The sequence below is a fragment of the Mustela erminea genome, chromosome 12 (genome assembly GCF_009829155.1).
Source record: "Mustela erminea isolate mMusErm1 chromosome 12, mMusErm1.Pri, whole genome shotgun sequence".
NCBI classification, from domain to species: domain Eukaryota; kingdom Metazoa; phylum Chordata; class Mammalia; order Carnivora; family Mustelidae; genus Mustela; species Mustela erminea.
This window is the reverse complement of record NC_045625.1, coordinates 62016933-62030756: the sequence shown is the minus strand read 5'-3', so window position 1 is coordinate 62030756 and position 13824 is coordinate 62016933. Positions and strand designations below refer to the sequence as shown.

General features: G+C 36.5%; 1 protein-coding gene across 3 annotated transcripts in view; it reads left to right on the top strand.

Annotated features, from left to right (window-relative positions):
* IL33 (interleukin 33) overlaps window positions 1-13824 on the top strand; it is a 67347-nt gene that overhangs the window by 18990 nt on the left and 34533 nt on the right. For all 3 annotated transcript variants that reach the window (XM_032308253.1, XM_032308254.1, XM_032308252.1), the window contains exon 2: window positions 6128-6235. In XM_032308253.1, the coding sequence (XP_032164144.1) occupies window positions 6139-6235 (97 nt within the window). In that variant the 5' untranslated portion in view covers window positions 6128-6138. The remainder of the gene's footprint in view (window positions 1-6127; window positions 6236-13824) is intronic.

Genomic DNA, 13824 nt, shown 5'->3' with positions numbered 1-13824 from the left:
ATCTTTTTAAAAATAAAATTAATAAAATAAAATTTTAAAAATAAAATAAAAAATAAAACTGAAACTCAATATGCATGAACAGTAGTTCCCTATTCCTTGTAAATTGATTTTTTTTTTTTACATTCACCACTTACCCTCAAAAATTAAAACTCATGCTTATTTCTCTTAATTTCTATAACTCTTCTCACAACCTACTTTTTGAAGATTTCAGGCCACTTTTACAAGACTATCAAGTTCATGTCCCTTAAAATGCCATAATCTCTCCCATTCTCTTGCTCTTCCTCCTCCTCTAAAGAATTATGCATCCTCCTTTTTAAAGCCAAACACTCCACTAGTATTCTTTCCCCTCTCCCTGTCTCCTCTGGGGCTTTATTACACCAGTCCTCTCCTTTTCATTTCCCTCTTTTCATTCTCCTTTTCTCTCTACAGTGAAACAAGCCTAAGAGGGCCATATTCCAATAAAAAAATCAATAATAATAATAAAGACATGTATTAAGTTCCCACTATGTGCCAGCTTCTGTGCCAAAGGTTTAAAATATGACTTCTCATATAATTCTTTCAATGAGCCACTGAATGGCTCATTTATTACTATAAAGAAAATTATTATGAGGAAACTGAGAGCTTAGAAGTATCAAGTAACTTGCCCAAGGTCATTGAACTAATAAGCAGTATCTTCCATTCTCCACGGTACTGTCAAGATACAATTTTCTCTTTGTTTCCCTTTCATTATTGTATTTCTTGAAGAATTCTCAGTTCCTCCTCTCCACTGTGCAAGCCACTACAGTTTCTTGGAGATTCCCATGATTACTGGACTCTTTCCAAGGTCTCTAAACTCCACCTATGTCTCTGTAGTGATCATCTACCATATGTTCCTTTTTGAGATGGTTTTCTCTTTAAGCCTTCATAATATATGACTTCTTCTTTTTTCTAGTGTTCTTTCTGGTCTTCTTTGATAACTCCTTAGCTTCTCTCACCTCTTAAATGTATTCCCTATAGTTCCATCTAGACATAGCCTGCTCTTCCTGTTCCACACTCAGCTGAGACAATCTCATTTGTTCCTACATCATCAATTCTCATGCTGTAACAAATGAAATCCATATGTAGAAATCCAGATTGCTACTTCTGGCCTCCCCTACCCACCCATAACTTAATTCTAGCTCAGTGCTGAAATTTCCGTATTTGTTCCTCAAGTATCTCAAACTCCATCTGCCCCATGTCAGATTCATTACCTGTGCCTGAAAAAGGACACTGCACCTGAGTTTCCTACTCTAAACCACTGACAGCCCCCTCACTTCCCTTCATCTCTTCATTTCCCCAGTCCAGAGCTGATACAAACACTATCAAAAAGAGCCGTGGAGGCTCTGTGGTGGACACAACCCTGAGCTGAGAGTGAAACTTAGGTTCTAATCCTGATTCAGCCACTAACGAGCTAAGTGACTTAGTGGAACTGGAACAGGGATCTCTGGGGCCCTTTCTTAGGCTAATATTTAAGGACTCTATGAAATGCCAGCAGGACTCGTCACCTTCATCTGCTCCTTACTGGCCTAACATTGCCCTAGGCCCTGACCTCACTGCTTTTTTGCCTAGGTATTTCAATTGGCCTTCTGACTGGGCTCTGTTTCCTGTCTTTCTCTTCTTTCATTCCTTCAGATATTCTTTCACACAACCATAAATTACATTCACAAAACACACTTTTTTTTTTCTTTTTCTTTTTTTTTTTTTTATTTCCAGCATAACAGTATTCATTATTTTTGCACCACACCCCATGCTCCATGCAATCCGTGTCCTCTATAATACCCACCACCTGGTACCCCAACCTCCACTTTTTATAATACTTCTCATTTGCATAAAAAACTTTTAAAAGATTCCTGTTGACTACAGGATGAAATTCCAACTCCATATTGCTGCATTTACAGCCCTTTGCATGCTAGTCCCAACATAACATATGAAACTTCACTTTGTCTAAACTGGATTACATGTGTGGTTGAGACAAGCACTGGAAGGGAAAAAGTCCTATTCTTTATATACTAAAAATGATAGTGGGTTAATGATTTAGGTATGAAGTAGTAGACAATACAATTTTAGAAAATGGTGTGATAAATTTGTTTATAATTTTAGAGGAGGGGAGGTCTTTTGAAACAGAACACAAAATCCAGAAATTCTAAAACAATAATTAAATTTGACTACATGAGATTTGAAAATTTATATATTATCCAAAAAATGCCATTTATATAAGGACAAATGGTACTGGGGAAAATTTTCCAACACAGATAACACATGTTTCATTTCTTAATTCATAAAGAAGTCATATAAATCAATAACTTATAGAAACTGACAATAAATATACTTTTAAAGATGCTTAATTTCACTAAATATAATAAAATTCAAAACCATGAGATATTTTTCCACTCTTTAGAAAGGCAAATTTTTAAAAAATTTTATTTATTTAAAATCCAGTTAATTAACATACAGTATAAGATTAGTTTCAGGTATACAATACAGTGTTTCAACACTTCCATATATCACTCTGTTCTTATCATGACAAGTGGTGTACTTAATCCCCATTAACTATTTAAGTCATCCCCCAATCCACCTCCTCTGGTAACCATTGTTTGTTCTCTATAATTAAGAGTATGTTTCTTGGTTTGTCTCTGTTTCCCCACCTTGGCTTATTTGTTTTGTTTCTTAAATTCCACTAGAAAAGCAAACATTTTAAAGGTGATGACACCCATTGTTGCTAAGGCAATGGTGAAAAGAACATTCCCTGGATCATTAAAAACCTATAAATCAATACAAACTTTTAGAAATTCAATAGAGTAATATTTTATCAATATATAAGGTGCACAAACTCTTTGGTTCTGCAATCTTACTACTAGGAATTTATGCTACCAGTGAACATGCAAAAGTTCGCCAGGAATCACAACACACACACACACACACACACACACACACACACACATACAAGTGTCAGTTGTTGTGACAGTGGTAATTTTAGAAATAAAAGAAAAAAAAAGGAGAAAAACAGAAATAGTCAAAGTGTTAATCAATAAAGGTTTTGTTATGCTATACTTACATGATTGAGGGTTTTATAAAGCCTCCTATAAAAGAATATTTGTGACATTAATTGGAAAATCAAAAAGGCAACTTTCAAAATAATACTTGCAGTAGATTCTCTTTCTTATGAAAAATAGATATGCATAGTATTTCTGTATTGGAAAAAGAATGTCAGGAAATATAGCATACATGCTTTCCTATCATTTAACCATTTTCTGAGCACCCACACATTATTTTTACAATCAGAAAAAGTTATCTAAAGTTTTTGACTTCACAGTAGAAAAGAGAAAGGCAATGAAAGTCTTTGCCCTTGTATGCTTTATTTTGAGCAATAAACAGCACCTAGGACCCATGTCATAGAGCTTTCATAAAAATTAAAGATTAACTGAGTATAACTCTTTGGAAGTGCTACAGTTAAAATAATCTAAAAGCTCTGTTTAGGATTTAGCTGTGGGAATAAGGTATACTCCCACTCAATCTAATCCATTCAACTGCTGCTATTTGCATTGCATCATTCATTAAACTCTGCCACCCAATATTGCTTAATCCAAGTGCGTATATAAGTAGAGTTGGAATATAGCATCAACCACTACCAAAATGCTGACAACAAGAAACTTCATTATTTGAGACGAGCCTTTCACATTCATAACTAAGGTAAGGTATCAGAACCAGTGTGCAAGAATATTTGCTTATATTATTGGGAAAAGCAGCATGAAAGAACTAGTGATTTTTATACTGCTATATATTCTGAAATGTTTCTGACTTAAAAATAGGAGAGTAGAGGGTAAATTTCAAGTCTGAAAAAATGGTGAAGAGTGATTGTATTTTTTTTTAAGATTTTTGTTTACTTATTTGACAGACAGAGATCACAAGTAGGCAGAGAGGCAGGCAGAGAGAGGGAGGAAAGCAAGCTCCCTGCTGAGCAGAGAGCCCTATGCGGGGCTCGATTCCAGGACCCTGGGAACATGACCTGAGCCAAAGGCAGAGGCTTTAACTCACTGAGCCACCCAGGTGCCCCTTATCATTCAATTCTTAAAAAGCAGCTGACTTTTTCTGTGTCAATCACTCCATTGTAAATGTGGTATTTCAGTCTCTTATCTATGCTAATGTGGTTCTGACTTCAAAAGAGGTTGAATAATATACATAGGAACACTTCCCAGATTTATTTGAAAATGCAACAGTTTTTGGGTTAGGGGGTGGTTAATGTCCATCCAGGAGAACTTTTTTTCTGGGACATAAGGATTTTTGGATAAAAAAGGAAACAGAGAAACAAACAAAAACAACAATCCAGCATTACAATTTTCATGTTATCAGTAAAGTGCTACCTGGATACCTACTGTGTGCAGGGTATTATTTGAACTATTTTCTGAAAATTTAACTACAGTAAGATTACCTAACTGCACATGCTATTATTACATATTAACTATTATATTTAGAAATTCATTATTTCTAAAGAAGTTGGACAACTGGCCAAGCATTTGAAGTTAAATTGCCAGTTCTGATTATATTCTTCCTACAGCTGGAAGAGGGAGAGAGGAGACAGGGCACAGAAGCTCTGGCATAAAGATGGATATCAGTAGACTAGATTCTTGCCCCAGTTTTGTTTTTGTGATCCTGAGTAAGGCACTTCCCTTCAGTCTTAGTCTACTCATCCATAGATTTAGAGGCTCAGGAAAATGACAAATGACATCTAAGGTTCTCTGCTCCTAAGCGTTTTTCTACCTTTGAAGATTCTTGCTCATGAAACCAGTTGTAAATAGGATGGTTGTGTATAAGATTCTAGTTCCTTCTAAATAAGACAATTTGGAATTTCAGTCCATTCAAGGTTGTTCAGAAACAAAAATAAAGTTGCGTGAAGTTTATCTTTCATGGAGTCCTCCAATATAGTAACCAAATGTTCATCCCTTACCCTGCTAGAAGAGCTGATTCATATAAAGTTTGTAAGAGATTTAAATAGCAATCACCTCTGGAATACACCAATTTTATTTTTTAATCTAGGAAAAAGAAGACAAGGCTTAATGCAAATAGGAGTAAACTATTAGTAGAATTTCAAGCAATGTAAGGGAGAATTTAAGGCTGAAGAAGTCCTGCTCCCTTCACAAATCAAAGCACCACTACCTTACCTTGATGATGAAGCCAGACAATGGTACCCTACTGAATAAATATGGGGTATTCTGCAGTTTATAAGAGAAAATGCAATATTCTTTCAATAAGGTACTCTGACCCAGCTTGACATTCAAGGCACAGCAACCATTGATGATCCTGGCTTGTATCAAGTATTACACTGAGGGTTACAAGACTGTTATTTTTCTAACTCTACCATTCATTCTGTAATGAATAAATCCCTTGTTCATTCATTCTTAAGGAATGCTATGGACTGGTGGATTTCTTTTCGCATTAAATGCTTAATAGTGAATTACCAAAAGAATTACCATTCTTTCTGATGCTCAAATTGTGCCAAATTTGGCCAGTGAGAAACCCTTTGAAGGGGATCCTGTGTTCTTTTGACACAAACACAAGTTTTTGAATGACCAACTGCTTTCTGGCATAACTGAATATTCCATATTCACTTTACATTCTCAGCCCAAACCTAGAGAGTCCTGGTTCCTTTTAGAGGAAAAAGTATCTAGAATCTAAGATAGGGGCACACTTATAGTTGATAGTACTGATTCAGATTTAACATTACAGAGATTTTCCCGTGGCTTTTTATATTTTTTTATTTGTATCTCCTTTCCCTTGCAGTAAAAATCCTACAGTATCAACACATCTACTTATTTGTTCTGTTTTATAATACAGTAAAAATATTTCTGAATCCTAATATCAATATTACCAACAATAACCCACTATGTAAAGGTTTTTTTTCTACTATGTAAAGTTTAATATTTCTTTGTAGCTCTTTTTGTCCTCTGACTATATTTCAATATGGATATATTTTCAGAAACTAAATTCAAATTTTACTGAAATAATTGTTTTCTTTATGTGACTATATTATTGTTATTTTGAGTCAGCCACAGTTATTTCTGTTTATTTTCAGGTTGAGGCATTTGAACTAATATTACATTTTAATCCACAGAAGCCTGAAAAATGAAGACTAAAATGAAGTATTCAACCACCAAAATCTCTCCTGCAAAGATGAACAGTTCAGCAAGCAAGGCTTTGGTAAAATCTCCCAAATTGAGAAGTAAGGACTTAGCATTTCTGATTGTTTTACAAACTATTTTTATCTGTTATCAAATTCTTATTCTGATGTTTATACATGCTACCTTGGCAAAAGCTACTAAGAATACAAGAGCTGAAATTAGAAGAGATAGCTCATAAGTTTGTAATACAGCAGTGTTTGTTTTTAAACAGACTATACATAGCTAACATTTGCTTATCTGATAAATCTCAGGACACGAATGATTTAAGTATTTTAAACCCTTTAACAGTGATAAACATACATAGTCCTTCATATCCATCCCTTCTCACTACCCACACCTCATTCCAACTAGTTCCAAAATCTTTTTCCTAGATTAATAAAATTTGAAATGATCTTCTTTTATCCAACATTTATTGCATATAAAATATACACCTTTGATGTATCAAGTTGTGGTTTTGACTTGCAACTTTTGAAAAAGGAGAGAACAGTAAGAGTGAAGATATTTGAATAATCCATGCCCCAAATAAAACAGAATTGATCAAATGATGCTCAAGTCTATCCAGCTGCAAACTCAAAGAACTGGGCATAAATTGAAGGGTAAATAAAGTCAGGTAGTAGCCATAGCTCTAAGAAGAAAGAGCTATATCTTTGATCCTGAAAATTATCCTAGGGGGCGGCTGGGTGGCTCATTCAGTTAAGTGTCTGACTCATGGTTTCTGCTCAGGTCATGATCTCAGACCTGAGGTTGAGATCAGGTCTTAACCTGAGGTCGTGAGGTTGAGCCCCACAATAGTCTCTGTGCTCAGCAGGAAGTCTGCTTTAGATTCTCTCCCTCTGCCCCTTCCCCCACTGCTCTAGGACCCTAAGCAATAAAGCTAAATAAATAAATAAATAAAATAAAAGCTTGTTTTAGTTCCTTCTCCTCCTCCTTTGGGCTAGCAGGATCTGACACAATCACAAAGTCAAAAAACTCAATATTTACCCACTAGAGATATATATACACAATCAGCCTCCATATGAGTTTAGGTCACCACCAGAGTACTTCATCTCTAGGACTAACAAAATACAGGACTTAATGAAATGGAGAAAAGCCTCTTCCCAAACTCATTCCCTTCCTAGTTTCCAGGAAGCTACTCCCAGAGTCAGGCCATCTTCCTCTGCTATTCCTCTCCCCTAAATCCATCAACACTTTCCCCCCTCTGACAATCCAGTTTCCTTATGTATCTAGCCAGAAGTCAGAATATGGGAACTTTGGGACAGATCATCCAGCAGAAGCTTTTGATTTGACCTAAACAGTACTATGGTATTTTTTTTAATTGAGGAACTATTTAAAAATTAGAAGATTGTGCATAAAAACCTGAATCTCTTGAAAAATCAGAAAATCTAGCAACACTGGGCACATATCCCTACATGGCAATAATTGGGCATAGAAATAAGTAAAGATCACACCCCTTAACTTAAGCCTGTCCATGAAATATCTTCTAAAGTTACAGTGACAGAACTTCAGATTTATCCTATGGGCAGTAAGCAACCATTGAAAACATTCAACTGGAGAATAACAAGCTATTTTTATTTTAGAGAGATCACATGGATGGTGGTGTAAAAATAGAGTGAGGGAGCAAGAATAGAAACCAAAACTGGTTAGAGGTCTACTGCATTCATCTAGGGGACAGAGAATGAAGGCCTGACCTAAGACAACAGAATGGAAAAGAAGGACTAAAGGTCAGATACATTCAGAAACTGAAATCAATAAGATTTAATTACAGACCAAATAAATTGAGGAATGGACAGAAAGGGGAAAGTAGGTGATTCTCAGCTTTCAAGATGACTTAAGATTTGGGCAGACAGTGTTAGAAAATGGTACTGGTTTTCAAGATAGATTGAAAATTTCAGGAGGAAAGTACTGTGGGTAGAGAAAAATAAATAATTTTTTTATTATGAGTATTTTTGAATTTGGGGTAAGTATAGGTCAACCAGGTAGAGATATCCAGAATTCTGGACACTCTTCATAAGTAGATATAGAGATGTCTGAAGCTAACTGAAGTGAAAATACCTTGTGGAGAAAGAGCAACAGACACAAAGCTCAGGAGAGAGACCTAAGGTAGAGTTACTTTTTGGGGAGTCATCAGCATACAAAAAGATGATTGAAGTCATTGGAGCAGGCAAGATTGCCCAGAAACAAAGTCTAAAGTGAAAGGAAAAGGCAAAGGACAAATCCTGCACAACGCCAACATTTTAGGAGCAGTCAGACAAGGAAAAACTAATAGAGCAACAGAGATGGATGATCAGAGAAAAACAAGGACCTAAGGAGACTGGTGACATGAAAATAAGGGAAGAATTGTTTCAGAGATGTGGTTCCAAGTCAAATGCCACAGATAAATCAAGGGTAATAAGCAGTGAGAAGAAACCTTGGTGAAATAGGTGTTCGGGAAAGAAATGAAAGATGAGTGATTCATTTATGTAGTTCCTCTCAGTCACAGTCTGGCTCTCTCAGTGGCAGAACTACAGGAAGAGTTCAGGCCACTTCCCATGTACTCACCAGAAATGCGTGAGGGATTTTATCATGCTGTTGCTATGATGAAATCACTTGTGAGAATTTCCTTATAAACCATGTTGAGACACTACCTTCAGACATCAGGCAAGATAGAGACATAGGAAATGACAACAGTCCTTACATAAGCTTAAGAGGGGCCTTTCACCCCAGTTAGCATTCTCTCCCACAGAGTCCCCGAGGCCATGCCATGTTTATATTTCCCATCCGAGACCACAATCATCACACCACACTTTCAGCTGCTGCAAACACCAAAGTATACCTTCTGTTAGGTCCATCAATAATGGGTCCATGATTAAAGAAGCGAGTCTGATACAAAGGGAAGGTCAAGCAGAACTTTATTTCACGCCGAGCATCAAGAATCAAACTGACTGGCCAGGGCTGCACCTCTTACAGAGAGGCCGACCTCTCTCTGTTTCACAGACTAGCTTTTAAGGGCAAAGGCCATGCAGTTGGGCCTGGCCACCCACAGGTGGCCAATGAAATTGTAACACAGAAAGAAAGCTGCACAGTCATGCTAGGTGTCCAACTGAATTACAATTTACCTGAGTAGATACTTGAATTAGCCTATCACCTTGGTCAGAGTGGGTGCCCAAAAGCTGCCCAAAGGGTGGGACCCATACTCCTTGGTAACTAGGGAGACAGTATGCATTCCCCCACTGGTCCGATGTCTCCACCTGGCTTGACCCACCCTTGTATTTGGGCTTTGTTACCTGGGGCTGGTTTCTGGGACTTGTTTTTTAGTAAATCCCTCAGGGGAAGGGGCAAAGGGAGAGTTTAAGGGTAAAACAACAAGGTTATTGTTTAACCTGGCTGGAAGCCTCTGGCTAAATAGGTCCTTACACTTCTTCCATATTCTCACAATGTGAAGTATCTTAAATACTTCAAATGTGATCACCCCTTGATATCCAGTGTTTGTCCCATTAAATGCGAGCCCCTATATCAATATCTTTAGTCCCTTTCTTCTTCTACATCCATAATACTTCCTTAATATAAGGACACTTACTCCTAGCTACCCAGGACCCACATCCTGCTCCTCAGAAAGTCCATTTTCCATATTAGACATGTCTGTCAGTCATGTCCAATGGGATTCCGAATATAGCATAAAGTATATAAGGAGTGAACATCCTTAAAATATCATCTTATGCCCTTTATGTCTGGAGAGACAATGTGATACAGTTAATAAAGTACTGTATTAGATTACTTATTAGGAGACCAGCTTCAATGCTGGCTCTGGCATAGCTTTATAAATTTCTTTGTGATTGTAAAAGCACTACATAAAGGTAAGATACTATAGATGATATTTATAAGCTGTGATGCAATGTTGGAAAGTTTCAAGGTAGAGGTGAGTATAATTAAGTGGCCTCGCCTTGTTCAGACAGTAGAAAATACTTAAATGAAGGTGTCCATCTGAATTGGAGGCAAGATATGGATAATTCAAAATAGTGCCTAATGAAAGTTTACTCCACTTAAATTTGAAAAGCATATCAGGAAGGCAAATCTTTTAGAAAATTAAAAAAGAATCATAGAATGGGTTCCAAAGTCACAAGTAACTATTTTCATTTTCTGAATTACTATGAATAATTGAAATTTGGCTGTATTAAACAAATTGCTTGATAATTCATTTGCTATAATGTTAAAAGTTTAGATGCCATGACTCAAGAGTTATGACTTGCTTTTCTATTTAAATTTGAAAGGCCTTTTATGAATTTCCAAATAGCAAATTTAATTTTTTACTTGAGACCTTTTCTTTGACTAAGTGAATAAAAATTATTAAATAGGTGATGAAGTCCTTAACTGATATAATTTGTATTATGTTAGTTCACAAAATTGCAGTATAGCACACTAAGATTTGATGAGGGAGCCAAGAACACTCAAAGAAGAAACTAAAGTCTCTTCAGTAAATGGTTCTGGGGAAACTGGATATTCACATGTAAAAGAACTCACAAAAACTAACTTGAAAGGGATTCAAGATTTAAATGTAAGACCTGAAACCATGAAACTCCTAGATGAACATATAGAAAGCTCCTTAACATTAGTCAGTTATTTTTAGTATCAATAAACTCTAGAAACTATAGCTATCCTTCTAGAATTATTTTTTAATTTAATTTTATTCTGTGTATGTGTGTATTAAAAAATTCATTGTTTATGCACCTCACCCAGTGCTCCATGCAATACATGTACTCCTTAATATCACTACCAGGCTCACCCTACCCCCAACCTCCCTCATCACCAAAACCCTCAGTTTGTTCCAAAATTATTAAGTTAATTCTAGATAGGTAAGAAATATTATAGATTTCATATGACCATAAAATTTCCTCCTCAGGCGAAGACTGATACATATTGGATGTAGATCCACACTCCCTTATATAGAATTTGACAACGAAAATTTTTCTAGAGACCTAAAATTTTTCATAACTCATTTGGTAATAAGAAATTATATGAACCTCCATGACAGTTAAATCTTGATCTGAGCAAACATGAGGTGTTTGTTTCACTTTGTGTAAATTTTCCTATATTTCACTATAAAATCATTAATTAAATTTTTGATTATAAGAGTACTGCCCTAGTCCCTGCTGGAAGTACTACATATATATAGTATATACTTTACATGACAGTTCTAGAATCTTAAAAACTGTTAATTTTGAAACACACTGGTCCCAAGGTTTCTGGTAAGATGCTATAGACCTGAAGAGGGACAAGATGGTAAAGAAGTAGGAGACCCTGTTTCAACCAGTCCCCTTATCTACCAGAACACTCTCGACACCCATGAGATCAGCCTGAGATTTAAGATTATACATTTCTGGATCACTACAGGAGCAGAAGATTATTAGTGGAGAGGGACAGAGGAGTGAGAGTGTTTGGATTAATATCAGAGGATAAACAGAAGGGGGAGGGAGCCACCAGAAGCAACCCACTAAAAAGTAATACCCCATTACAAAAGTACCCTATGCTTAGGGACCACCATTAGCTTGGAGACTGGTTAAAAGGATGGAAAGGAGAAGGGAGTTGGGGGAAATTGGAGGGGGAGACAAACCATGAGAGACTGTGAACTCTGAGATACAACTTTGTTTTTAATTCGTTCTCATGATTCTTGTTTTTTAATTTTTTTAAACCTACTTACCATTATGACTAGACATTTAATACAACATATTCCATAATAACTTTTTAACTTGAACTATTTTCATACATATACCTATGTTTTCTTTTTCTTTTTCTTTTAGATAGATAGATAGTTGATAGATAGATAGATAGATAGATAGATAGATATAAGCTTCAAGGTACTACTTTTTCCCTATTCAATACTGCCCCTATATATGAACCAGTATTAATTTCCCTGTATCTCTGTGATAGGTCTCCCCAAAAATGGGTCCGTGATTAAAGGAGCAAGACTGATATAAAGCAAAGATCAAGCAAAGCTTTATTCCATGCCAAGCATCAAGAATCAGACCAAACATTCAGGGACACACCTCTTACAAGAAAGGGCGACCTTTCTCTGTTTCACAGACTAGCTTTTAAGGCAAAGACCATGCGGCCAGTCCTGGCATGCACAGGTGGCCTATGAGATTGTAACACACATAGGAAACTCCATAGTCATGTTAGGTCACACATAAGTGACCAATTGAATTACAATTTATCCTATAGTAGACATTTGACCTAGTCTATCACCTTGGTTAGAATTGGCACCCAAAAGGCTCCCAAAGGGCAGGGCCCATACTCCTTGGTAACTAGGGAGACAGTGTGCAACCCCCCACTGATCGGATGTCTCCACCTGGCCTGACCCACCCTTGTATCTGGGCTTTGTTACCTGGGGCTGGTTTCTGGAACTTGTTTTTAAGTAAGTCCCCTGGGGGAAGGGGAGCAGGGACAGTTTAAGGGTTAAACAACAAGGTTATTGTTTTAACCTTGATGGAAGCCTCTGGCTAAACAGGTCCTTACACTTTGGAAAGTTGAGTTCATTAACAAAGATAACAAGATACACCCAGGAAGAACTGAGATAAATTTCCTCACCCACATTGAGGGTTTAAACCGTCTTCCCATCTTATTCTTTTGTCAGTGTTTCTGTGTATTTATTTTTTTTCATTTATTTATTTTTTTCATTTATTTATTTTCAGCATAACAGTATCATTATTTTTTCACCACACCCAGTGCTCCATGCAATTCGTGCCCTCTATAATACCCACTACCTGGTACCCCGACCTCCCCCCTGCCACTTCAAACCCCTCAGATTATTTGTTTTTGTTTTTGTACTATTTTCTTATTCTTACAAGTCTTTTTGGCTGGGTTTTTTTCTTTTAATTTTGTTGACCCTTTTGTTTGCTCATTTTTGTTTTTGTACCGTATAAATCTTACTTTTGGGACTCATTTTGGCTGGTTTTCTTCTTTCTTTTTTTTTTTTTTTCTCTTTCACACTCTTTTTTTCTTTTTTCTTTCTTTTTTTAATATTTTTTTAAATATTTTATTTATTTATTTGATAGATAGAGACCACAAGTAGGCAAAGAAGCAGGCAGAGAGAGAGAGAGAAGGAAGCAGACTCTCCGCAGAGCAGACAGCCCAATGAAGGGCTCAATCCCAGGACCCTGGGATCATGACCTGAGCCAAAGGCAGAGGCTTTAACCCACTGAACCACCCAGGTGCCCCCTTTTTATTATCTTTTTGATGGTGACTTCCAATTGCTCTGAAACTTTCCAGAGTGCACTTTGCCTGGATTGTTGTTGATATTTTCAGCCATACCTCCTCTCAACCATCTCTCACCAAACTGACTAAAAGGAAAAATACACAATAGAGGAAAAATTCGGAGACTGTGACCTCTGCCAGAAAACTATTGGATATGGACATAAACAATATGTCAGAAATAAATTTCAGGGTAATAATTATCCAGGAAATGGCTATGTTGGAGAAGATCATTAGTGGCAACATAGAATCTATCAGGGCAAAAGTGAGAGTTGACCTGACAAAACATTAAAATGCTTTCAGTGAGATCCAATCTAATCTAAATACTCTAACAGCTAGAGTAACTGAGGCAGAAGATAGAATTAATGATCTAGAGGACAAACTGATAGAGAAAAAGGATCAGGAG